Source organism: Pipistrellus hanaki (assembly GCF_964339955.1).
Source record: "Pipistrellus hanaki genome assembly, chromosome: 4".
Taxonomy (NCBI): Eukaryota; Metazoa; Chordata; class Mammalia; order Chiroptera; family Vespertilionidae; genus Pipistrellus; species Pipistrellus hanaki.
Window position 1 is genome coordinate 95,144,698 of NC_140506.1, and position 27,756 is coordinate 95,172,453.

General features: G+C 43.1%; 2 protein-coding genes across 10 annotated transcripts in view; both read right to left on the bottom strand.

Moving 5' to 3' along the window:
• The window catches only part of LOC311622126 (acyl-coenzyme A synthetase ACSM1, mitochondrial-like), a 42,352-nt gene extending 33,156 nt beyond the window's left edge, over nucleotides 1-9,196 (bottom strand). For 2 of the 8 annotated variants that reach the window (XM_084882935.1, XM_084882931.1), the window contains exons 1-3: nucleotides 9,098-9,170; nucleotides 8,560-8,800; nucleotides 1,816-2,026 (exon numbers count right to left, since the gene is read on the bottom strand). In XM_084882935.1, coding sequence (XP_084739061.1) covers nucleotides 1,816-2,026; nucleotides 8,560-8,751 — 403 coding nt within the window. In that variant the 5' untranslated portion in view covers nucleotides 8,752-8,800; nucleotides 9,098-9,170. Of the gene's footprint in view, nucleotides 1-1,815; nucleotides 2,027-8,559 lie in introns of all 8 variants that reach the window. The other 6 variants (XM_084882934.1, XM_084882932.1, XM_084882938.1 and 3 more) reach the window with 5 other exon arrangements.
• Nucleotides 9,197-17,130: 7,934 nt separating this feature from the next.
• Nucleotides 17,131-27,756, bottom strand: part of LOC311622129 (acyl-coenzyme A synthetase ACSM1, mitochondrial-like) — a 99,357-nt gene continuing 88,731 nt past the window's right edge. For both annotated transcript variants that reach the window (XM_084882947.1, XM_084882948.1), the window contains 3 exons: nucleotides 26,839-26,938; nucleotides 25,394-25,513; nucleotides 17,131-17,473 (listed from right to left, as the gene is read on the bottom strand). In XM_084882947.1, the coding sequence (XP_084739073.1) occupies nucleotides 17,378-17,473; nucleotides 25,394-25,513; nucleotides 26,839-26,938 (316 nt within the window). In that variant the 3' untranslated portion in view covers nucleotides 17,131-17,377. The remainder of the gene's footprint in view (nucleotides 17,474-25,393; nucleotides 25,514-26,838; nucleotides 26,939-27,756) is intronic.

Here is a 27,756-nt window from a genome sequence, read left to right on the forward strand (position 1 = left end):
CTGAGCCAAACCGGTTTCGGCCCGACTCTAAGCCTTTGATGGGCTAAGCCTATTCTTAGGATTCCCTTTCTCTGCTTCTACTCCTCTGTAGTTATGTGTTCCCAGAGAGCTTAGGTCACTGGGTTTCTCATGGGCCATCTCTAAGGTCTACAGGTACATGGCTTCTTTATGTTTCCTCTGCTGTTGCTATTAACGTGTGACTCCACAAGAACTAGATGGATTGATCGACTATTTTCTGAGTTAAAAAGAGAGAGAGAATATGTAAGCAAGGTAAGCAAGAGCATGAACATGTGATTCAACTGATTTTCAAAAACCCATGAGTTCCATTCTGATTCTAAATTGTATAACTAGATAGGCAGGTATGTAGATAGATGGTAGATGATGATAATAGATATATAGTTAGATAGATAGATAGATAGATAGATGATAGATAGATAGATAGATAGATAGATAGATAGATAAGCAATTAAAAGGGAAATGAAGCCCTGTCTAGTTTGGCTCAGTGGATAGAGCGTCTGCCTGCGGACTGAAGGGTCCCAGGTTCAATTCCAGTAAAAGGCATGTACCTTGGTTGCGGGCACATCCCCAGTAGGAGCCATGCAGAAGGCAGCTGGTCAATGTTTCTCTCCCATCGATGTTTCTAACTCTCTATCTCTCTCCTTTTCTCTCTGTAAAAAATCAATAAAGTATATTTTTTAAAAGGGGGAATGAAAATCATACAGAAAAATGTTAACTAATGAATGTAGAGTGGGTGATATAAACAGAAAATCCTCATGTTAATAATATTTAACTCAATCAAGAATCAACAGTGGACTCAAGCTATGGGGTGAAAGACAGTGGGGGAGCAGGATAGTCACTAGTCTTGTGTTATTCTTACTGGTCAGGGAGAGAAAAAGTGCCTTGACACAGTTGACGACCACCCTTCTAATGAGATAAACAATGTCACTGATGGAAGACAAAGCAATTGCATAGACCCCTCATGTGATGCGCCGACAAAGACACAACACTGTCCTCCCAGCACTCCTGCTACAATGTTTTAAGATGAATATAATCATGAAGTAAAAGACAGAAATACACATTTGGGTGCAATGCCTGCAAAGCAACTGGCTTAAGTCACTTCAAAATGTCATTGCCATGAAGAAAAGGCTAGAGAACACTTCTAGGTAGAGAACACTTCTAGGTTAAAGGAGATGGACAAGACGTGACAACTAAATCCAATGCATGATCCTCAATTGGATTTTGGACTTAAAGAAAGAACTGGCTGTCAAAGACATTATTAAGGCAATTGGGGAATGTTGACTGTGGATAGCCATCAGGTACCATATATTGTACCAATGTCAGACTTCTTGTTTGGTAAGCGGGCTGTGGTGATGTGAAGGAAATGTCTGGGATCCAGGGTTTATGGTTTTTTTTCATGCTATTTACGGGTGTCACAATGTCTGAAACTGACTCTTGACTAACTCAGTGGGAGGCTCCAATATGGCAAAAGGTTAACAATTTATGAATTTCAAAATAGTAATAATGTCTGAGGCTGTGCAAGAGAAAGTGTGGGAGTGTGCATGGGTGTGTGTGTGTGTGTGTGAGAGAGAGAGAGAGAGAGAGAGAGAGAGAGAGAGAGAGAGAGAGAGAGAGAGAGAGGTTGCATTTGAGCATATGTGAGGGTGAGGGATAAGGAGTGAAAATATGTGAGGGAGTCTGAGAAAGAGAAAGACTGTGAAGAAGAAAGAATGTCGGGGAAGAGAAAGCAGCTGGTTTTCCTGGACCAGTTGGCTCTAGGATATCCCTAAAGTCTCTATGGGTCTCTGAGTCACTGACCTGTTCGCATGCAGCCCATGGTCACCAGCCACCACTCAGGCACTCGAGGCAGAATCAAGGCGAGATGGTCTCCCTGCTGCAGGCCACAGGCCTGTGTGAAGACATTGGCTGCACGGCAGGTGAAGTCTGTCAGCTCTCTGAAACTCCACTTCACTTCCTCTCCTTGGCTATTCACCCACCACAGGGCTGGGTTGGGGCCTCTTTTGCCTTCCTGGTCAAGATCATACACCATGTGTTATTTCCTGCTTCAGAAGGAAAGGGCACTTATTTCCCCAATCCACTGTCAATAGGCACGTTCCAGTGTGAACATAGTTCAGGAACTAAGACCCCATTTTAAATCATTTAAAGAATTAACGAAAGTTAGGGTGTGCTGTGATCCAGCCAACTTCTTCTGGTCTACTATAGCCACCTCCTCCCAAGTCACATTAGACTATGAATAGCTTAATGTTTCCAACTGAAGACTTAAAGCTCCATCCCCACATGTCTTAGTTTCATGCAGACAGTTCAATCCTCTTTGTCCCCCAGCGTTCTCATCTACGAAGTGGGGACAATAAAATTATGAAGATGGCGGCATAGGTAAACACCTTGACTTGCTGTGGCACTCAACTACATCAACACTACTACTAAAAGACAAAAGGAATATCATCTAGAACCACAGAAAGGCTGGCTGAGTGGAAATTTATAACTAGAAGGAAAGAGAAAAGTGCATTGAGTCCGGTAGGAGGTACAGAGGTGTGGAAATGTGGAGGTATAGAGGCCTGCATGAAAGGAGTTGGTGACTGCTTAAGTGTTGTCATTTTCAATTAGGAGGGAGATACATGCTCCCCACTGCTCTGAACTCCAGTTCTGGGTGAGACTCTGGGGACTCATACAGAGAGAAACTGGACTGTCTGGCATCAGGCTGGAGCTCGAGGCCGGCTTTCTCTCAGAGGTGCTTCCAGTAATCATTATTCCTTCATGGTGCCACAGGACACAGAAACACAGGAGCCTCTTCAGGCAGAGCTGATAGGCAGCCATTGCTGTTTGCTCCCCCTGGTGATTCCCTGAGACCCTGCCCCACCCAATTTACAACCTCATCCAAGCTGTGCCCAGAGGCTTTTGCATATGAATGGCAATCTAAAACCTAACAAACTGCAGCTGGGTCAGAGAGCTCCAGAGTTTCCAAAAGAAGACCCAAGGCTCCATAGGAGCTTACATTGCTTCACACCTGGGCCTCATCTGTCACCTCCAAGCCCCAAAGAGGAAGAATCTGCAGATCTCTCTGTAGCTCCTGCTGGGTGGCCTCAGGCAGTTGCTGACTTTGCCACTGTATCCAGTATACCCAGTGGTCAGAGTGAGCCCATCCAGATTACAACACTTCACATCCAAAAGAGACACACTCAGGGGCTAGACTGGGTGAGCGCCAAAGCCGCACTGAAATAAGTCATGGTGTATCCAGCACTGAAGTTCTCCCATTATAGACACAACTGGTTCTTACAGCCAACTGGCCTGGAGGTCAATTCTTCCCAATGATACCAACAACAATCAAGATTACAACAAGACAGTGCACACAGCCCACAAAGCTGTGCACCAAGCATGTCCACCTCAGGTAATTGGGGAGGCTGAGCCACTGGGCCCTATAGGACACCTAGCACACAAAGCCACTCTATCAACACAGGGAAGCAGCCAAACTGCAGAGACAAAGAAAGAGGTCACAAATGAAAAAAATGGGTATATACCCAGCAAACTACTGGGTATATAGTTCAAAATCATGTTTATAAGGTTAATCAAGAATCTTCTATAAACCTACAAGAAATTTAGTGAGACCCCCCCCCCAAGGATATGAAAAAGGACCAACTAGAAATTAATCATACACGACTTAAATGAAGAATAACATACAGAGATCCAACAGCAGATTAGAGGATCCCAAGAATCAAGTCAAAGACTTGAAATACGAAGAAGCAAAAAACACCCAACTGAAGAAGAAAAAAAAAATGATCCAAAAATATGAAGATAGTGTAAGGAGCCTCTGGGACAACTTCAAGTGTACCAACATCAGAATTATGGGGGTGCCAGAAGAAGAGAGAGAGCAGGATGTTGAAAACCTATTTCAAGAAAATGACAGAAAACTTACCCCACCTGGTGAAAGAAATAGACTTGCAAGTCCAGGAATCACAGAGAACCCCAAACAAAAGGAATCCAAAGAGGAACACACCAAGACACATCATAATTACAATGCCAAGGGCAAAAGACAAAGAGAGAATCTTGAAAGCAGCAAGAGAAAAACAGTTAGTTACCTACAAGGGAATACCCATATGACTGTCAGCTGATTTCTCAACAGAAACTATGCAGGCCAGGAGGGAGTGACAAGAAATATTCAAAGTGATGAATAGCAAGAACCTACAACCAACATTACTCCACCCAACAAAGCTATCATTTAGAATTGAAGGTCAGATAAATTGCTTCACAGATTAAAAAAAAAAAAACTAAAGGAGTTCATCACCACCAAACCAGTATTATATGAAATGCTTATCTTTAGTAAGAGGAGATAAAGAAAAAGGTAAAGATAAAAATTATGAACAAAAACATTACACTGAGTAAAAGAAACCAGACATAAAAGGATGCAAGAGCAGGTCAATGGTTGCCTGGGGCTAAGGGTGGGGGTGGGAGGGGATTGGCTGAGAAAGGACAAAGGAAAGGTTTTTGGGGTGATAGGAATAGTCTAGACCTCAGTTTCAGGTGTGCAACCTAATGATTAGACATCTATTTAACTTATGAATATAACATTGTATGTCAATTGTAATTGGAAATTTTTAATAATTATTGAAAAAATAAAGCTCTGGCCGGTTTGGCTCAGTGATTAGAGCATTGGCCCTCAGACCAAACAGTGGCAAGTTCAATTCCCAGACAAGGGCATGTACCTTGGATGCAGGTTCATACCTGGCCCTGTCAGGGTACCTGCAGTAGGCCACCTACGAAAATGTCTCTCTCAAATCCATGTTCTCGCTCTTTCCCCCATCCATCCACCTCTTCCACATTTCCCCTTTCTTTAAAAAAATCAAATTAATTCTTGGATAAGGATTAAGAAATAAATGAATAAATAAAAGCATCCAAGTCACAATAAAATGAACAAAACTCCCACATGTTTGAGTTTATTGCTTGTAGAAAAGGCTAGCTTCAGTATTTAAAAACTTTTTATTTATTGATTGGTTTAGAAAGAGGCGGGGAGAGAGAGAGAGAGAGAGGTCAACTTTGGTGTTTTCCTTATTTATGCATTCATTGGTTGATTCTTGTATGTGACCTGATCAGGGATCAAATCCAAAACCTTGGCAGTCCAGGACAACAATCTCACCAACTGACTTACCTAGCCAGTTCCATGAAGCACTTCCTTTTGTTTTATAATGAATTATTTGCCAACACACACACACACACACACACACACACACACACACTCAGAAGAGAACACATTGCTCAGCCCTTGTAGCTCAGTGAGTGTCAACCTATGAACCAGGAGGTCACGGTTCAATTTCCAGTCAGAGCACATATCCAGGTTGCTGTTTGGGGTGTAAAGGAAGCAGACAATCAATGATTCTCCCTCACTATTGATGGTTCTATCTCTCTCTACCTCACCCTTCCTCTCTGAAATCAATAAAACATTCTATATAATATAAGCACAGTATGCAAGTTGTCCTCTCAACTGGGAGTTTCTCAAAGAGTTAAACCAGGAGGTGGGGCCAACCTGGGCAAGGGAGGGAGGCCCCGACCGGTGGCAGCAGCAGCCACTAGAACCCTATCAGTGCATGAATTTTGTGCACAGAGCCTCTAGTGTTTAAAATAAAAAGAAGGGGGCACATAAAAATTTTGGATTTCTAACTTAAGGGAAATTTGTTTAAAGGGAGGTTCGGGAAGTAAAGTGGACCCCAGTGGCATGCCCTCTGCACAGTCTTTAATAGGAGCAGCACTAAGATCTACAGATTGTTAGGCAGGTTTCAAAATTAATTTACTTCACAAATGTTTGTTGAGAAACTTCTTTGTGTCAGACACCCCACATCACTAGAGACACTGATCATGGTTAAGGCAATTGGAAAAGTGAAACAGACAGGTCAGAATTATTGTGAGAATGAAAATGTATGGAATGAGGTGTGCGTGTGAAAATTGGGAGATATGGATGACTTGACAGTGACTGATAACAATGATGTAAAACCCAACAAGAACAGTATTTCAAAATAAACAAATGGGACTACATCGAAATAAAAAGCTTTTTTACAGCAAAAGAAACCATCAACAAAACAACAAGAAAGCCCACGGTGTGGGAGAACATATTTGCAAATGTTACCACTGATAAAGGTTTAATCTCCAACATCTACAAACAGCTTATACAACTAAATAAAAGGAAGATGAATGATCCAATTAAAAAATGATCCAATTAAAAAATAGAATATTTTCAAAAGAAGACAGAAGGAAGGCCAAAAGGCACATGAAAACATACTCAAAGTCACTAATTATCCGAGAGATGCAAATCAAAACAACAATGCGGTACCATCTCACACCTGTCAGAATGGCCAACATCAACAAATCAACAAACGACAAGTGTTGGCGAGGTTGTGGAGAAAAAGGAACCCTCGTGCACTGCTGGTGGGAATGTAGACTGGTGCAACCACTGTGGAGAACAGTGTGGAGTTTCCTCAAAAAACTGAAAATGGAACTCCCATTTGACCCAGTAATGGGAGTTCTGGGAATATATCCCAAGAAACTAGAAACACCAATCAGAAAGGATATATGCACCCCTATGTTCATAGCAGCACAGTCTACAATAGCTAGAATCTGGAAACAGCCTAGGTGCCCGTCAGCAGATGATTGGATCAAAAAACTTTGGTACATCTACACAATGGAATACTATGCTGCCATAAAAAAAGAAGGAATTCTCATCATTTGCAGCAACCTGGATAGAACTAGAGAACATCATGCTGAGTGAAATAAGCCTGTCAATGAAAGAGAAATACCACATGGCCTCACTCATTTATTGATATTAAAAAACATTATAAACTGACAAACCAAAAGATAGATATAGAGACAGTAAAGCAACAAATAGACTATAAAATTACAGCGGGGAGAGTAGGGAGATCTGGGGGAGATAAGAGATCAACCAAAGGACTTGTATACATGCATATAAGTACAACCAATGGACACAAAACTCTGGGGAGGGAGGGTATGTATGGGGGGGGGGGCAATGTTAAAATATGTACACAGATAATAATTTAATAATAAAAAAAAACAGAAAAAAAAAACATTTATTTTTCAAAAATGAAAAATTTTTATAATGATAAATGTAATTTTTCAAACTATGTTCTGTCCCATCTGATCCTGAATTGTGCTGCCTGAGAATCTCTGTTCTCTTTAGAGATTAAAAACAAAAACAAACACACACACACACACACACACACACACACACACAAAAAAAAAAAAAAACAGTATTTCATGGGGGAACCCTATTTACTTGGTGGTTATCTCCCTGGGTGGATGTGTGAACTAATGAATTAGAATTTTATGAAGATAAATGCAATAAAAAGTGATTGCTCATTCTCTCCTCTCTACCTCCTCCCTCTCCAGGCCATCTCACGGTCCCAAAGGTCTTCACCAAATCAAGAGATGTTTTGGCATCATCCAATCATGGGAAAAGGTTAATAAATGGATTTTAGAATTAGAAAGCCTAGACCCAAATTCTGCTCCTCTACTTAGGTAACTAATTTCTGTACATTATTTAAAACTCTTAGAACCTCAGTTTTCTCATCTAGGAAATGGGGATCATAAAACTGTCCATCTAATTTGAACATTAAAAGCAAAGTGCTTGACATAGCATATAAAAAAATGTTCTTCATAACCAAGACTCTATTTTCCCGGGAGTTATTATGAAAATTCAGAGAAAGGAAAAAGAAAGGAGGAAGAAGCCCCATGAAAGGCATATAGGCCTTGAACACTAGCACGTGAATGCATATGTTAAATTCATTGGAAACAAAATTCCATCAACTCTCTGGCTGAATTGCCAGTGAATTCTCTCTTTCTACAAAGATAATGTTGTGTAACTTTTCACACTGTGTTCATCATCAACTGGGACTTAGTAGCTGGAACACCACCCATGGTCCAGCCCACCCCCGGGGGTACACATCACTGCTCCCCTTTCCGTTTCAAGCACTTGCTGTTTTCTGAAGAGACCTGTAAATTCTAGAGGCTGACGGACTGGTTTCTCTGGACAGACCCCAATTCAAACCCCCGTTGTCTTTGGAAGCCAGGCCTGCAGCTGGCCTTCCTCTCCTCACAGGAGGACTCCTCACTGAGCTCTACCTGTCAGTGCGCATGTGCACCAGCAGGGGGCCTGTCCTTCCCTCTGTGCAGCCTGAAGTTGAGCCCAAGTTTGATGAGATGAATTCCAGTGAGGCTCACCCTTAGTGGAAGGTCAGAATTCAGATGAACAACAAGTTGCTGACCTTGAAGTTAGAACTTTGCATTTGGTCCCAATTATCTGACTGTGCCAGATGCTTTTACCTGCTGTCATGTTTCTTAAGGGAGATTGTCCCCATGTCACAGATAAAACCAATGAGGCTCAGAGAAGTGCAGAAGTGGCCAACATGAGAATTGAGAATTGAACCACACAATATATACTTTTCCCATGACACTGTATTCGGTCTGTGCCATCAGCTTCCGAGGAACAAGATAAGCCAGAGAGATCATGCCTATCCCCACCCCCCATCACAGGTTTCTCCTCACCTTCTCCATTTGAGTCCAGTAGTCCACGACATCACTTGCAAAGTTAAATTTCTCAGGTGTGTCATGGTCATTCCATCGTGGGGCGCCAGCTGCTGATACAGACTGGGAGCGCAAGTGCCAAGGGGCAGGCTGGAAGGCGTGGCAGGATTTGTGGGTGCCCCAAAGGACCCGGAGCCTCATCAGCCACTGCATGGCGGAGCAGTCCTCAGGAAGCAGGCACGCACTTCTCAGTCACCACCTGCTTCGGGAAGAGATGGCTGCTAGGTCAGCAGTGGAACAGGACTTTCCTCCACAAGGCAAGGTACATTTCTGGTTCATGGCTGGAGTGTGGTTTCAGCTGACCAGTATTTGGAGGCACAACTTAGTGCCTTAGGATTTAGGATTTCTCTTCCCAGCTCAGGAACCACAGGCAAAGAGGGATCATAGCTGCTCGATGGGGTTGGTACACCTTCCTCAGGGTCTTCTCCTTCTCTCTCACCCCCTGGGAGTTAAGCTCAGGTTGGCAGCCATGGGACCAGCCCCTTTGTGGGAAACTCACCATTTGAAATTCCTGTTCTCCATGCTAGCCGGACTCTAACACCTCTCTTCCTGCTGAGCCCAACTGTGCATTCTCATGGGAGCTGTTACATTGTTAGATGATCCCAGCTGCTGTCCAAAGTTCATTGGTCCAGGGTTGAACAAACATTCCTTACAATTTTTTAATCCAGGCTGAGCTGCCCACAATCTCTTTCACAAACTTGTGTGTGTGTGTGTGTGTGTGTGTGTGTGTGTGTGTGTGTGTTTGAGTCTGTGCTTGTTACCAAAGTGGGTAAAGGCACTTTTTCTAACACTGTAACCACTGAGCACACCAGCGAAGGCTGAAGGAAGACTCTTTAAAGAGGTAATTAACTTAAAATGAGTCACTAGGTAGACCCTAATCGGATATAACTGTTCTTATAAGAAGAGATGAGGACACAGACACAGAAGGAGAATGCCGAGTGAACATGAAGATGGACAACTTCAAGCCCAAAGCTAAGCCCAAGAAGAGACCCACCTGCTGACACCTTGATCTCAGACTTCTTACCTCCTGAGCTGTGAGAAGTGAATTCCTGAGGTTTAACCCCCCCAGGCTGTGGCTCTTTGTAACAGCAGACCTAGCTATCCAATACCCCACTCTTAACCAAACAGCAAATAAATGACTTTGGCACTATCGTCTGTAAATGTGTTTGAAATTCTGATTTAATCTTCATCATGTGAAAGGACTGTGGGAGGGCTGTGGGAGCTGAGAGCATGCCCTGAGGAGCAAAGTGGCACATGTTCAAATGCCAGCCCCTCACTCCTCACCAACACAGCTTTGGGCAAATTTCTTAACCTCTCTCTACATTATGGAAATATTAGCAACACCTGGAGTAGTGTCTGGATGACATCCTGTGTAAAGCATGTGAACACAGACTCAGCTCAGATGAATAATCCAGGTCTGGGGGTTTCTGCTAACAAACACTCTCTCTGGGGAAACTCATTGAACAATCAGGCTTCAAAAACCTGGCTGCTTGAGCTTTGGAACTAGCACCTAATGAGAAGGAACAGGGATAACATGCTGAGCAGACACCACAGCGTCCAGCTTCTGCACTGATACATTAAGAAGGCTAAACATGGGGATATGTATACTTACATGTCCATGTCTATTTTCATGTATATCTGTCTTTATAACGGTCAATATCTATATCTATAATGATGCCAACATTTGCTGTCACTGTCTGTAGCTTTATCATATCTATACCTATATCGACATCGATAGCTGTATGTATATCTAATCCGAGTTGATATTGATATATCTCACCATGAATTACTTTTTTTTTAATTTTTTTATTGATTTTGTACAGAGAGGAAGGGAGAGAGATAGAGAGTTAGAAACATCGATGTGAGAGAGTCATAGACCAGCTGCCTCTTGCACACTCCCTACTGGGGATATGCCCGCAACCAAGGTACATGCCCTTGACCGGCATCGAACCCCGGACCTTTCAGTCCCCAAGCGACGCTCTATCCATTGAGCCAAACCGGCCTCGGCTCACCATGAATTACTATCGTGATATTTATTGCTACATTTGTATCTGTGAGTGGGTTCGTGACTAGACTACGCCGGTGTTTAAGGCTAATTTGCTACATGGATGTGCAAAGGCAATGGGAGCAGTTGTACTGTACCCACTGCACAGGTGCACCATTATCCTCTGTAACTAATGTCACTGTTTGGCAAGAGACCTCTTTTGTCTGAGTTGATATGAGAATGTATCGCTGACCAGCCAGTGTGTGGCCGCTTTGTGGGACTACTTTGTTGGTTTCTTTTATTTTTGTTTTGTTTTGTTTTGTTTTTTTGAGGTTTTTTTTTCACTGTGCACATTATTTTTTTAAATAAATCTTTATTGTTCATATTATTGCAAATGTTCCTCTTCCCCTCCTCCCACCCCCCCCCCCGCTCCATTGTTCCCCTCCACCAGGTTCCCACTCAACCCTCTGCCCTTTCCCCTCCTCCCATTGTCCTTATCCATAGGTGCACATTTTATGTTCAGTCTCTTACTACACTCCCCTCTCCCCTTTTCCTGAGAATCGTCAGTTCACTCCCCTTCCATACCTCTGATTCTATTATATTCACCAGTTAATATTATTCATAAGATTTTTTTAATTTCCTTGGTTTTTAGATTCATTTGTTGATAGTTATATATTTGTTGTTCATAGTTTTTATCCTTATTTACTTTCTTTTCTGGAAGAACCCCCTTCAACAATTCATATAATTCTGGTTTGATGGTGATGAACTCCTTTAGCTTTTTTTTTTATTAGTGAAGCTCTTTATCTGGCCTTCGATTCTGAGTGATAGCTTTGCTGGGTAGATTATCTTTGGCTGTAGGTTCTTGCTATTCATCACCTTGAATATTTCTTGCCATTCCCATCTGGCCTGCATGGTTTCTGTTGAGAAATCTGCTGACAATCCTATGGGTGCTCCTTTATAGGTAACTATCTGCTTTGCTCTTGCTGCTTTTAATATTCTCTCTTTGTCTTTTGCTCTTGGAATTTTAATTATGATTTGTCTTGGTGTGGTCCTCTTTGGATTCCTTTTGTTTGGAGTTCTATGCGTTTCCTGGACTTGTAAGTCTAATTCTTTCACCAGGTGGGGGAAGTTTTCTGTCACTATTTCTTTCAGTATGTTTTCGATATCTTGCTCTCTCTTATCTTCTGCGACCCCCATAATTCTGATGTTGGTTCGCTTCAAGTTGTCCCAGAGGTTTCTTACATTATCTTCGATTTTCTGGATTCTCTTGTCTTCTTGCTTCTGCGGAGGAGTGTTTTCTGGCTCTTTATGTTCCAAATCTTTGACTTGATTCTTGCAATCTTCCATTCTGTTTTTAAGACTCTGAATAATATTTTTTATTTCAGACAATGTATACTTTATTTCTTGTTGATCCCTTATTATTTCTTATTGATCCCTTATTATTTCTTGTTGATCTCTTATTATTTCTAGTTGATCCCTTTTCATATCCTCATAGGTCTTATCGACCTTTTCTAGGAAATTCTTGAAAAACCTTATAAGTGCGGTTTTGAACTCTATATCCAGTCGCTTTTTGTCCTCCATTTCTTTCGTTTGTGATCTGTTTCGTTGTCTCGACATTTTCGCAGCTTCCCTGAGTTGGTAGCCTTAAAAGTCTCTGTGTTCAGCTTGGATGGGGGGGAGTTTCAGGGTGGAGCCTACAGCCTTGGTTTCCATCAGCCATGTCCTATGCGGCTCCTGAGTCTCAGTGTTCCTCAGGGTCCTTTGGTGCTCACTGCAAGCACCTCTGAGAGTGAGGTGCCCTTGAGTTTCACCTGCTACCAAACAGTCTAGGCTCTCCCCCGATGAGCCCAGATCTGGGGTTCAGAGCAATCTGGAGCTTTTGTCTCCTTCCCACTAGGGCAATCCCGAGGCACAGCCAACCATCAGTTCTCTGCGTGTAATGTGCACACCTCGGGACTTCCTTTTGCCACTCCCCCGGGTTTCCACCTTACAGCCCAGGCTCCCTCTGGATGACCCTGTGTCCTAAGGGTCTGGCCTAGAACTGGGGTTCAGAGCAGTCGAAACTGGGGCTCAGCACAGTCCGGATCTTTTGTCTCCTTCCCGCTAAGGCAATCTGGCAGCCGAGTCAACAGTCCGTCTTCTGTGCACAATGATGTGCGCGCCTCCGGGGGCTCTGCCTTTCGCCGCTCCCCTGGGATTCCGCCTCACAGCCCTGGCTCCCTCTGTATGAGCCTGGGTCCCCAGGGTCTAGCCCAGAACTGGGGTTCAGTGCTGTCGGATCTGGGGTTCAGCACAGTCCAGAGCTTTTATCTCCTTCCCACTAGGGACTGCTTTGAAGAACTGCTTTGTCTGATAGCTCCTGTGTTAGCAATGGCTACTTAGTCTGCAATAAAGTCTCCTATATGCCTGCGGATGCTCATGTCTTCTGATTCCTGAGGGCACAGACTGTGACCAGACACTGTGTCTATAACTATGTACTGTATCTTTCTCTGTATAAGACACTATTTTTTTCTAAAATCATTAACTGAAAATTGAGGGGCGACTCATACATGGAAGTCAGCCCAGGAGAGAGCTGCTGCCCAGACCTCGTCAAACAGGCTTCCTCCAACCACGAGCCTGGTTGTTACTGACGTCAGATGATGCCACAATTGGAGGTGGAGGTAGAGAGTGTGCAGATACAATCAGGACCACAGCGTTCTGAGCCCATAAAGATGTAAAAAAAAAATAAAAAGATAAATACAGAAAGCGACTGTATTCTGCAAAATTCAAATGGAGTGTAATCAGCCAAGCAAAAGTGCATGAAAATAGAGTAGAAGAGAGACACTTTGGACCTCCTCCCACTGAGTATGATCAGACAGGGGAGAAACAGGAAGAACAACTCATTAAGATGCCAAAAAAAAAAGAGAAGGCCTTAAGAGGAAAGCCAGCAAAATGGGCAAACCTGGAGCAGAGGCTACTGACAACAAATAATCACTTTGAATCACGCTTTGACCATAAAACGACCAGAATGTTCCAGAAGACACAGCAAAGTAATTTTGCTTCATGATGATAGACTATCGCACACTTCAAAACCAGTTAGAGACACCTTTAAAGATCTTGCCTGGGAGGTTTTAACTCACCTGCAGTATTCACCATACTTGCTCCTTCAGATTACCACTTGTTCTGATTGGTGGCACACGCACTGTCTGAGCAGCACTTCAAAACAAACGAAGAAACCATGAGGGGTGTAGCTCTATGGACAGAGCATCGGCCTGCACATTAAAGGGTCCCAGGTTTGATTCTGGCCAAGGGCACATGCTGGGGTTGCCAGCTCGATCCCCAGTGGGGATTGTGAGGGAGGCAACCGATCCATGATTTTCTCTCATGGTGGATAGTTCTCTCTCTCTGTCCTTCTCTCTTACTCTCTGAAAATCAATAAGAAATATATTAAAAATATTAAAACAGAAAAACATGCGATGGCCTGACTGGTTTGGCTCAATGGATAGAGCATCGGCCTGCAGACTGAAAGGTTCCAGGTTCTATTCTGGCTAAGGGCATGTACCTTAGTTGCTGGCACATCCCCAATAGGGAAGTGAACGAGGCAGCTGGTCAATGTTTCTCTCTAATCGATGTTTCTAACACTCTATCCTTCTCCCTTCCTCTCTGTAAAAAAATCAATAAAATATATATTTTTTAAAAACATAAGGGGAAGTGGAAAATTTGGTCTCTGAATGGTTATTCTTAAAACAAGAAAAGTTCTCTTAGGACGGTATCCACAAATTACCTGAAAGATGGGGAAATGTGTAGCTAATGATGAACATTACTTTGAATAAAGCACTTTATTGAAAAATTATTGTATTTTATTTGATTACAAAATCTAGCATTATTAACTGGTACACCTAGTAGAAATAAAATATGGGAAAATTACCTTAATAATCAATAGAAGATTTGCCAGAGAGAACCCTGATAAAGGAGGACCAAAAGTCAACTGCATAGAGACTGGTAGGATGGGCAGAGGTGGGGAAGGGCTGTCTAGGCATTCACAGATAGCAACCAAAGTTCTGGAGAGATGTCTCAGCTGTGGAGTTTGCCACTGAAAACTCTGAGGTCTAATCCCCAAGCTGGGGCCCCCAGTAAAGAGTAACAGAACTAAGAAGGTTACCCACGTGATATCTGGGTGAAAAGCAGGGAGAGATGCTGAAAATTCAGGCACCCTCTCTAAGGGCCAACATACAAAATTCCCTGTGGAGACACCCACTTTGTGCCCAGGCAGAGAGAGGCAGAGCAGACTGGAGTTTTGGGAGCAGAAGCCAGGATTGGGGGCTCTGAGATGAGAGCTCAGAAGGCAGACACCAAGAGTTCCTGTGCTGAGTCAGTCCCCTCTGCAGCAGAGCACATCTTTCCCACACAGACATTTGCTATGCAGCAGGCCTTGCCTGGGGGAAGAGGGTTGACCCATCCTATTGGGAAACACCTTGCCCCAAAGTGCTGAGTTCCTGAGGCCACTTAAGAGTCTAAAAATAACAGTTAGCCTCCAGGTAGAAGCAACTACACAACCCTGTTGAAAAAAAAAAAAAAAAAAAAAAAAAAAACTCTTGCCACACGTGAGGACAATTGCCTGAGGGCTGTGGTCTGCAAACTATGGCTCCAGATGTCACATGCAGCTCTTTGGCCCCTTGAGTATGGCTCTTCCACAAAATACCACAGACTGGATGAGTCTATTTTGAAAAAGTGGCATTAGAAGAAGTTTATGTTTTAAAATTTTGGCTCTTAAAAGAAATTTCAATTGTACTGTTGATATTTGCCCTGTTGACTAATGAGTATGCCGACCACTGGCCAGAGAGCTAATCAAGTCAAAATCCTTTCATTCTGTAGGCACAGGCAGTCCTTGGAGTCTTTAAGTCTTTGCCTGATCTTATTATTCAGAAAAGCATCTGATGCTGTTCTGCACTAAAGATTGAGAGGTGCAGCAGACCTACTTAATACAGTCACAAATCCAAACACACAGCCAAAATGAATACACAAAGAAACAACCCCCAAATGAAAAACCAAGAGATTTCTTCAAAACAAGAGATAAATGAAGCACAGGTAAGAAATTTATCCAAAACAGAGTCTAGGGTAATGATGATAAAAATGCTCAACATCATGAAAAAAAAAAAAAAAAAAGATATAGTAACTCTACTCTGAAAACAGAAATACAAAATGACATCGCACAAATAAATAACATTGAAAGGAATACACAGCCAATTAGGGGAAGCTGAGGATAGAATCCGTGATTAGAAGACAGCGTTGGAAAAAAAAAAATCACTCAATCAGAGAACCAGAAAGAAAAACCATTAAAAAACAGGAGAACAGCTTAAGGGAACAGTGGGACAACATGAAATGTAACAATATTCACATAGTAGGTGTGAGGAAAGAGGCAGAAAGGGAAGGAGGGACAGACACATATTCAAAAAATAATTACAGAAAACTTCCCTAATCTGGTAAAAAAAAAAAAAAAAAATCTCACAAGTCCAGGAGGCACAGAGAATCCCAAGCAAGAAGAACCCAAGCAGGCCCACAGCCAGACACATCATAATTGAAATGCCAAAAATTAAAGACCAAGAGAGAATCTTAAAGGCAGCAAGAGAAAAGAAAACTGTTACCATAAGGCTGACACCTGATTTCTCATCAGAAACTCCACAAGCCAGATGGGAATGGCATGAAGTGCTCAAGGTAATGGAAAGCAAGGATCTGAGACCAAAATTATTATATCCAGCAAGGCTATCATTCAAAATTTACAGTTAAAGAAAGAGATTCCCAGCAAAAAAAAAAAAAAAAAAAAGGCTAAAGGTGTACATCACTCCCAAGTGGTATCTGTACGTTTCCCTGTGTGTTTCTGTGTCTGTACCCCCAACAAACAACTTTAGATGCAATCTCCCTAAGACTAACTCCCAGCGGTGAAGGAGGAGACAATATGTGCTTCCTCCCCACCCCCAGGCTGAGCCTCTTCTGCCCCTGCTCCTCCCAGCCTGTGATGAGCCCTGGGGGTCCATCTCAAGGATGGATGAATGGAAGGGTCACTTCATAGAACCCCATGCCCAGATTCGGGGAGGGTTTGGAGAAGACTCTGATAGTTGAAAGAACTTAAAAAGTGTGGAGAGAGTGTTTTAGAGAGAACTCTGGATCCCTGGGAAGAAATATGTGGGTGGGTGCACATGGGGGAAAGCTGAGGGGTAAGACTCCTAGGCCCCTAGCCCCTCTTAGGAATGAGGGACTGGGAACCTCTCCCAGAGACTAGGAGAGTCCTGTGGAACTCCATTCCTTGAGAGCAGGACACTCACTTGCCCACACCGAACCTAGGCTGGGTCCTAGCTGAGGAAAGTGCCTGGGCTGCTCAGAGCATCACTCCCAGAACTGGACATCTACTGGACGTGCGGGGCCACATGAGAACACTGGGGTGTGTGCGGCAGACAACAGGAGGTAGAACCAGGTCCTTGCTCTCTCTAAAGGGAGAGGGGAGGGCAAGGAGGGACCGCATTTACCACAGGTTCATGTACATTATGAATGCACAACACAGGATCACCCTTGATGTCATTGTCAGCACTTTATTATCTTCAGCCCCAATTTGAGCACTCGCCTGGGCAATCCAAAGGAACAAAAGCCTTGGAGGCAGAGTAGTGACTGATGTTAACTTAAAACAACAGAAATGAGGGAATGCTGGCAGTCCTGGGTCCTTCCCAATCAGCCCCACCACCCCCACCTTGCCCCAGCCATGTGGGGGCACCGAGGCAGCCAGGTGTGTGCCCAAGGTCACAATCAGAAGGGATGCTGAATTTACTGGGGTTGCTTCTGACTGAACTCCTTTTCCCGAAGTTCACTCCGTTTGATCTTGCCAGTGACAGTTTTGGGCAGCTCAGGGACAAACTCCACCTGCGTGAGGAGAAAGCAAACCAGCCTGAGTCCTGCTTCATTTCCTACCCGTCCCAACTCCTCTCTTCACCCTGCACGTCTGCAAAACAGGCTGCAGCAGGTGGTGGCCTCAGTGGTGGGGGCCAAGTACGTCAGGTCCTCCTCCTGACCCCCTCAAGCTGCTGCAGCCTGTGACATGCTCTGACCAATGAAATGTGGTGGAGAGAAGCATGCCCCCTCTCACAGGAGAGTGGGAACCTCTGAGCCTGGTCACCCTCTCTGTCCATCTCTGACAGCACCAGGCAGGTGCCTATGTGGGGGCTGCTTCTCTATCCTGCTCCCAGAAGACCAGGATGGGCATGTGGCATGAGCCTTTCTTACAATAACCCACACGGTTGTGGGGCTGTTTGTTACAATAACAACTAGCCAAGTGGTGTCCAACATGGGAGACACATCACACAGAGGGCCAATTTGATTTTCAAGGGGAGCAATTTGAGAATGAGTTATCAACAGTGAATTTTTCCCATTTTTTATGGTTCTAGGGGCCTCATACACAGCATCCTGTCTAATCAAGAGGGAAAATGCTAATTGACCTTCACACCGTCTCAAAGATGGGGGTGTCCATAGCCAAAAGATGATGGTGCCCAGTCCCTGCAGAACCCCAGCTGCCCAGGACCAGCCTGAGGCACTGGCAGGCCTGGGATGGCAGCTGTCCAAATGTCCAGGACCAGCCAAATCTCAGGTAACCAGGGCTGGCCAAGGCTTGTGCTACTGGCAGTGATGGTAGCGGAAGTGTGATAGCAGCATTGCCTTCCCCTGATTGCTGGGTCGACTCCTGCCCCTAAGGGCTCCCAGACTGTGAGAGGAGAAATGCCAGGCTGAGGAACTCCACCTCCAGTGCATGAATTTTCATGCACCGGGCCTCTAGTATAAATATATATTGTGACATATTTATCTATTTCAGTTCTCCATTATATGTTTTGAAACTTCATTTGCTATTTTTTCATATCACTTCATATTATCATTATTTTTTTAAACAATTTCTTAGTGATTTCTTACTCAGTACTTCAACTGTCCTTTCATTCTTTTTTTTCTTGCATGGATGCCATGTTCTTTAGAAGCTTGTTTAGACCAAGTTAATGGTCTTTTAGGGTTCCTTCACATGAACAGAAGTTCACTTTTTGAAAGTACATGTCACAAGGGGGGGCTCAGGATTTTAGAGATGCTTAGATGGAGCATGGCCCCAAAATGGTTGGGAACCACTGATCTAGGCTGTCCTAACTGGTATGCATCCCCTATTCTACTCTCTAGGAGGCAGCAGAGCCTAATATTAAAGCAAGAATGCTGCTGCTGTTATAGAGACACTGGTTTGAGGTCCAGCTCTGCCTGTATTAACTCCATTTTCTGAGCCTCAATTTCAACTCCGTAACATTCATGGTTAGACCATCTCAGGCTGCGGAGAGGATAAATGAAATAAGAATGCACCTGAAGCACTGAAACCAGGGCCTGGCACGTGAAGTAAATATTCAGTAACTGTTAGCTCCACAGCTTTACAACATGAACTGACTATAAACATTCAGACAATGTAGGAAATGGTTACTTGTTGACATAGGTATCCTTTCAAACTTTGTTTCTAAACAAATACAATAATATTAAGTATATTCTCTCATAGCCTGTTTTTTATCTTAATAATATATTGTGGTACCTCTGTATTAAAAAAAATCTACATCATTAAAAATTCCAAGATAATATTACATTTTACAAATAATTTCTCTAAAGGACAAATGCAGCTCTGGCCAGTCTTTCTCAGTGGTTGGAGCATCATCCCACACAGCAAACTGTCATGGGCATGATTCCAGATCAAGGGCATGTACTTGGATTTCAATTTCAATTTCCAGTTGGGGTATGTACAGGAGGCAGCCAATTAATGAGTCTCTCTACACCAATGTTTCTCTCTCTCTCTCTCTCTCTCTCTCTCTCTCTCTCTCTCTCTCTCTCTCTCTCTCTCTCTCTCACCGTCTCCTTCCCTCCCTTCCTTCCACTTTCTTTAAAAACCACTGGAAATATTGACAATAACTAAAGATGTAAACAGAAAACAAATGCAGTAGAATAAGAATGAACTGCCATAGATGAGATATAAAATGGCAGCAGAGGCCCTAGCCAGTTTGGAGTAGTGGATGGGGTGTCAGCCTGCGGACTGAAGGGTCCCAGGTTTGATTCTGGCCAGGGACAACATGCCTGGGTTGTGGGCTCGGTCCCCAAGGGGGTGTGTACGGAGGCAGCCAATCAATGATTCTCTCTCATCATTGAAGGTTCTCTCTCTCTCCTCTCTTCCTCTATGAAATCAATAAAGAAATAAACATTAAAATAATAATAATAATAACAACAATAATAAAAAGGTGGCATAGGAAGTGGATGGACAAATATGCTCCCAGGAAAAAACTGGTATTACAACTAAAATACAGAACAACTTCCTGAATAATCAACAGAAAACTCGCAGCAGAGGACTCTGATGTCTGAGGAACAAAAGTGGAGACTGCATTGAGACTTGGAGGAGGGGCAGTGGTGCGAAAGGGCTTCCTGGACACCCAATGACAGCAACTGAAGTGCTAGAGAGATATCTCAGCTGTGGGGGGTGCTACTGAGAATTCTGGGGTCTAACCTCAAGTTGAGCTCCCCAGTGGAGAGAACCTAAACTGAGGAGGGTACCCACATAATATCTGGCTGTGAAAAGCAGTGGGCTGCTATCTGCCAGGGAATAAGAGCTGAAAATTAAGGCACACTCTTAAAGGGCCAACACACTAAATTCCCTGTGGAGCCACCCACTTTGTGTTCAGGCAGAGGGAGGGTGAAGTAGACTGGAGCTGTGAGAGCAAAGCCCAGAACGGACAACTCAGGGGACACAGCTCAGAAGGCAGACACCCCGAGTTTCCCGGGCTCAGTCATTCCCTCAAGGGGACATCTTCCCCACATAGACATTTGACTTGCCTGAAGACAGACAGTTAATGCACCTGACTGAAAAACACCTTGCACTTAAGAGATTAAAAGTCCAATTAGCCTCCAGGCAGAAGCAACTGCCCCACCCTGTTGGAAAAAACTCTTGCCACACCTGCCAACTATTGCCAGGGACAATTCAAGTTGGAATCCTAACAGGCTGCAGGCTGATCTAATTAATCTTTACAGCCATTAACACTGTCCTGTACTAGGGACTGAAAGGTGTAAATGATCTACCTACCTAATACATAGTCACAAATTCAAAGAGGCAGCCAAAATGAGGAGACAAAGAAACAACCCCCAAATAAAAGACCTAGAGAATTCTCCAGAAGAAATAAATGAAGCCGAGATGAGAAATTTATCTGAATCAGGGTTCAGAGTAATTATGGTAGAAATGCTCCACAGCATGAAAAAATATATAGTAACTGTGAAAAAAGAACAGTCTGAGATAATGAATGACATAACACAAATAAAGAACATGTTGGAAGGAATACAAAGAAAATTAGGGGAAGCTGAGGATCAAATCAGTAGAAAATATCACTCAATCACAGAACCAAAAAGACAAACAATTAAAAAATAGGAGGACAGCTTAAGGGAGCTGTGGGAGTACTTGAAACATAACATTATTAGAATAGCAGGTGTGCCAGAAGAGGCAGAAAGAGAGAAAGGTATAGAGAAGGTGTATCAAAAACTAATGGCATAAAACTACCCTAATCTGGTAAAGAAAAAAAGTCACACAAGTTCAGGAAGCACTGAGAACCCCAAAGAAAAAGAATTCAAACAGGCTCATAGGCAGACATCATCATTAAAATGCCAAAAATCAAAGACCAAAAGAGAATCTTAAAGGCAGCAAGAGAAAAGAAAACTGTTACCAACAAAGGAGTTCCCATAAGGCTGATACCTGATTTCTCATCAGAAACTCCACAAGCCTGATGGGAATGGAAGGTAATGGAAAACTAGGATCTTAGTCCAAGATAACTATATCCAGCAAGGCTATCATTCAATATATATGGGCAAATACAGAGATTTCCAGACAAACAAAGAAAAAAGGCTAAAGGGGTACATCATCACCAAACCAACATTACAAAAAAATGCTAAAGGGATTGCTGTAATGAGAAGAAAAGAAATATATCCAGCCATACAGAATTTAAATGGCAATAAATAAGTACATGTCAATAATAAAACCTAAATTAAAATGCATTAAATGTTTCAATCAAAAAGCGTAAGGGCCTGGCTGGCATCCACCAATGAACCAGGAGGGCACGGTTCGATTCCCAGTCAGGGCACATGCCTGGGTTGTAGGTTGTATTTTCAAAAAGACCTAGAGGAACACATAAACAATTGGAAAAATAAACCACTTGTTCATGGATTGGTAGAATCAACATAATTAAATTATCTATTGCCCAAACCAGTTTGGCTAAGAGAATATAGAGCATGGGCCTATGGACTTAAGGGTCCCAGGTTCGATTCCGGTCAAGGGCATGTACCTTTGTTGCAGGCACATCCCTTGTAGGGGGTGTAAGGAGGCAGCTGCTCGATGTTTCTTTCTCATCACTGTTTCTAACTCTGTTTCCCTCTCCCTTCCTCTCTATAAAAAATAATTGAAATATATTTTTAAAAGCTCCATACTACCCAAAGCAATCTATAGATTCAATGCAGTCCCTATTAAGCTATCAATGAAATATTTAACAGATCTTGAACAAATTCTCCAAAAAATTCATATGAGATAAAAAATAAAAGACCCTGAAAGCCTCAGCAATCCTGGAGAAGAAGAACAAAGTTGGAGGGATCAAAATACCAAATATCGAGCTATATTACAAAGCCACTGTCCTCAAAACTGCCTGTTACTGGCACAAGAAAAGACATACAGTGCAATGGAACTGGACAAAGAACCCAGAAATCTACCCAAGCAATGATGCTCAATTAATATTTGACAATGGAAATAAGAGTGTACAATGGAGTCAAGACAGTCTCTTTAATAAATGGTGTTGGGATAATTGGAACAATTCATGCAAAAAAAAATGAAGCTAGACTAAAAACTTACACGATACACAAAAATAAACTCAAAATGGATAAAGGACTTAACTGTAAGAAGGCAAACCATAAAAATCTTAGAAGAATCCATAGGAAGTAAAATATCAGACCTATGCTGTAGCAATATCTTTATGGATACAGCTCCTTAGAGCAATGGAAACTGAAGAGAAAATAAACAAATGGGACTATATCAAAGTAAAAAGCTTTGCACAGCAAAAGAAGCCATCAACAAAACAACAAGAAAGCCCACTGCATGGGAAAACACATTTGCCAATGCTTTCTCGGGTAAGGGTTTAATCTCCCACATTTATAGGGAACTCAGACAACTTAACAAAAGGAAGATAAACAATCCAATCAAAATGTGGGCAAAGGGCTGAAACTGGTTTGGCTCAGTGGATAGAGTGTTGGCCTTCGGACTAAAGGGTCCCAGGTTCGATTCCAATCAAGGGCATGTGCCTTGGTTGTGGGCACATCCCCAGTAGGGGGTGTGCAGGAGGCAGGTGGTCTATTTTTCTCTCTCATCGATGTTTCTAGCTCTCTATCCCTCTCCCTTCCTCTCTGTAAAAAAATCAATAAAATATATTTTTTTATAAAAAGTGGGCAAAGTACCTAAATAGACAATTTCAAAAGAGCACATACAGAAGGCCAAGCAACATATGAAAACATGCTCAAAGTCACTAATAATCTGAGAAATTCAAACCAAAATGACAATGTGGTACCATCTCACACCTGTTAGAATGCCTACATCAACAAATCAACAACAAATGACAAGTGCTGGCGAGGATCCAGAATAAAAGGAACCCTCATGCACTGCTAATGGGAATTCAGACTGGGACAGCCACTGTGGAGAACAGTATGGGGTTTCCTACAAAAATTAAAAATGGAACTCCCATTTGACCCAGTAATCCACATCTAGAAGTATATCCCAAGAAATCAGAGACACCAATCAGAAAGAATGTATGCACCCCTATGTTCATAGCAGCACAATTTACAATAGCTAAGATTTGGAAACAGTCTAAGTGACCATCAGCAGATGAGTGGATTAAAAAATGGTACATCTACACAATGGAATACTACCCTGCTATAAAAAATAAGGAACTCTTACAATTTGCCACAGCATGGATGGACCTGGAGAGTATTATGCTAAGTGAAATAAGCCAGTCAGAGAAAGATGAATATCACATGAACTCACTCATTTGTGGAATATAATGAACAACATAAACTGATGAGCAAAAATAGAGCCAGAGAAAAATATTATTAGAATATAATAAAAATAATCCTGTTATTTGCAGGTTTTTAATATTTCCTATAAAAATCTGGTGAGACTTGGAGGTTCCATTCACCTCCACCTACTTTTACATCTGTCAATGGTCAGGTCATGATTTGGGAGGGGTATGTTATTGGGGGGAAGGGACTGAGAAGTTCTTTTAGTTATGGAGAATTAATATCTCAGGAAAGCCTTTCTCTCCAGATGAGACAGGCCAGAAAAGTGTTTACCCCAGCATGGGGTATCCTTGGGGCCATAACCAGCTAAGATGCTGTCACCAAGGCGACAATTACATCACTTCATTTACTTTATAGTTTAAAAGGATTATTTTATGCAATGGACATGGACATGGGGTGGTGGGGCCTGTACTAAGGGGAGGTGAATCAGAAAATAAGGAGACATATGTAATATTTTAAACAATAAAAAAAGATCTCTGCTGTGTTTGAATATAATAAAGGGTTTGGACTAAAAAAATAAAATTAAATTAAAATTAAAATAATAATAAAATAATAAAATAAAAATCTGGTGAGAGAGGCTCCTGCCACTGCCAGTGCACTCACTAGCCTTTGTGATAGTATACTATATTAGAACAGTTTTGATAATCTACACTAATAAAAAAGAAATATGCAAATTAGCCATCACCTCGCTACACCCACTAGACAATCAGGAGGGAATATGCAAATTAGGAGAAAGATGGCACCTGCCCAGCTGCTCTAGGCCCAGAGTGGCCAGGTGGAGCATGAAGCCTGCTATGAGAGGGAGAGCAGGTGGGGGGGTGGGGGGGGATGGTGGTGAAGGGATCTACAGGAGCAGCATTCTGGCCACAGTGAAGACTACAGACTGCAGCCTGAATCTGCAGCTAAGATGGCAGACTACAGCTGGAGTCTGCAGTGAAGACTAAGGCTGCACTGGCTGGAGCCTGCAGCAAAGGCCACAGACTCCAGCTGGAGCAAAAGTCTGGGTCCCAGGTTCCAGAGGAAAACTGGTGCTAGAAGCCAAGGGATGGAAGGCCTATTGCACGAATCTCTTCATGCAACGAGCCTCTGGTATTATTATATTTTAAATAATTTTTTCTCTTGAAATATTAATGTTTATTGCTTGTAATATGTTATGTTTAAAATTATTTTTTTTGAAATATTATTTATTACATGTAACATTATCATATTTAAAATAGTTTTCCTTGGAATATTAATGTTTATTGCATGGAATGGGCTAATTATTTTGAATCTTAAAAAAGAATGAACTACATGTTTTAAAGATATATATAGTTTTGTTAACATTCGTTGTGTACATAAGTAAGTATAGAGTGGCAATATCGAGTGTATTAGTATGAATCACATTTAAAAATTGGAAAGTGGCTGATTTGGATGACTTTTTCAAATACTGAAAAATGTTAAATAGCCTTCTCCAATAGCTTTGGGCACTGGTCTGATTGTTTTGCCCTCAGGGTAATGTGCAGCGCATTTGGGGGATTCTGACCCAGAACAGAGGATCCATCCCAGGCAGTTGGCTGCATCCACCCCTAAGCCGAATTGCTTCTTCTGCAGAGAAAAATGCTCCTTCTGTGTTCGGGGTCAGCATCTCCCGGCCACCCGACCAGACTTGGGGCAGCGGAGCTCAGAAGGCCCGCGCATGGCCCCACTCACCTTCCTCGGGTACTTGTACGGGGCGGTCACTGACTTCACGTGCTCCTGCAGCTCCTTGATGAGCTGGTCCCGGTCATGGGACAGAAACTGTGGGGTCAGGACAATGAAGGCCTTCACCACCTGCAACGCAGAACCAGAGCGGGGGCTCAGGGTCAGTGCCACTCAGTGGCCTGGTTTAAAAAGTAAGTGTTTATGCAATGAATGGCAAAACAAGCCGACACTGCAGCCTTTGGAAACGGCTCAAATCCAAATACTTCGATTTCTACCTTTCCCTTGCAAAATCACTTAACCTCAAATTCCTTCTCTCTGACATGCGCAGCGTACATCCCATGGAGCTGAACATGGTGGCCTTAAGTTCAGATTCCATGAGCTACTACACATAACACATGCACCTAGTTTAACTTTGTTATTATCCTCAGCATCATTATTTTCACCCCCATTTTTACCACTAATGTATGTACAGTTCTGTGCCTGGAACCTCTAGGCATTTAATAGTTGTTGGTAACTTACTGACCTTATTGTTTTTATATTTTCTAAGAAGTTGTTGATTCTTTCTTAAAAAAAATATATGTTTGTACTGATTTCAGAGAGGAAAGGAGGAAGAGAGATATAAGCATCAGTGATGAGACAGAATCATCACTCTGCTGCCTCCTGCAGGCCCCCTACTGGGGATCTAGCCCACAACCTGGCATGTGCCCTGACTGGGAATCAAACCTCATTCCTGGGTTCACACTCAACCAATGAATCAGATTCCCTGGGCTGACCTTATTGCTTTTATATTGTTACTAGAGGCCCTGGACACGAAATTCGTGTGCTCGAGGAGGGGATCCTTTAGCCTGGCAGTCCCAGAGCTCTTGTGGGATGTCCGACTGCCACCTTAGGCACGCTCTCCACAGAGGTGAGAGAGGCTCCTGCCACTGCCAGTGCACTCACTAGCCTTGAGCCCAGGACTGATCACCACGGGAAAGCTCCAACATTGAGCGTCTACCCTCTGGTGCTCAGTGTGTGTCATAGCAACTAATTGTTCTACCATTAGGTTGATTTGCACCTTATCCTGTCGGATTTATGTTCCCATTGAATTGCACAGGCCTGTACATAGTAGGTAATCAATAAATCCAGTGAATTCATTGGAAACAGAGTGATCAGATTTCCATCCTGGCTCCACCACAATATAATTCAGGCAAGTTATTTAACTACTTTATGCTGTCTCTCTGTCTATTAAGAGGGCATAATAAATAAGGGTTTCTAACTCATTGCATTGTTGTGAGGGATAAATGAGCCAGCATACCCTGTATTTACTCAGGATGTCATGGATGATGCTACAGTGCCTCCTGCTGCCCACATGGTGTAAGTGCGGCACACATACCCACTGCTCTGAAAGATTCCCTTGCACCAGCTGTCCAGTGCCCACACGCAGATCCCTGATCTCCTGTCCTTCTCCTCACCTGCCCTCGGGTCGGGTCCGGGCTGCTCACCACAGCTGACTCAGCCACCGCCGGATGCTCTGCCAGGGCGTTCTCCACCTCTGTCGGCCCAATGCGGTACCTGTGGGACCAATGGTTCCTGCTCTGCTTCTGAGCAAATGACAGGGCTGGAGTGACCCAGGCCCTCTAATCTCATGTTTGGGAGTCAGACTTCCCTGGGCACAGAGGGAAACCTCCATGGGAGCCAGAGAATTGTGAAAAGGCTCTGTAGGGACCAGGATGTGAAGACCTGGGCATTGCAAGCTCAGATACGCCCAGGGCTTCCCCTCACTGCCTCTGGTGGGCGGTGGGGGTGGGAGGCTGTCCTCCTGAGGCTGAGTGTGTGGCACAAGGATCTTCCCAGCAGGACTCTTACTGTACACTTGGGAGCCTCAAACTTTGTCTTAAACCTTTATGGAAATTCTGTCTCACTGCATCAGCATCCAATGTAGAAATTTAAAAAGTAAAACAAACCTAATTTCACTGATGCATCCAATGGAAGTTGTTACTTGTGTCACTTTTTCTCCGTACATTACCTAAGTGGTAGAGACAACAGATCGGGAGCTACACTACCTCAGTTCAAATCTGGGCCTCTCCCTGCACTACCTTTGAAACTTTCAGCAACTTAGTTCACTGGTCAGTGACTCAGTGTTCTCATCTGTAAGATAGGCACAATAATGGCATCTACTGGGTGAACAAAGCACAGAGCAGTGTACTTTCACACAGTAAGTTCTCCATGAGCTTAGCTGGTATTGCTGTTGTTTTTCTGTGCCATGTGTCCCATTGGAGGAACACAGATAATAATGTCCCCCATCCCATGGGGGAAAATGGGCGCTCAAACAAGGTCTGCCTTCCCAATCCTATATCCCCTCTAAAAATTGCACAATGTCTCCTGTGGTT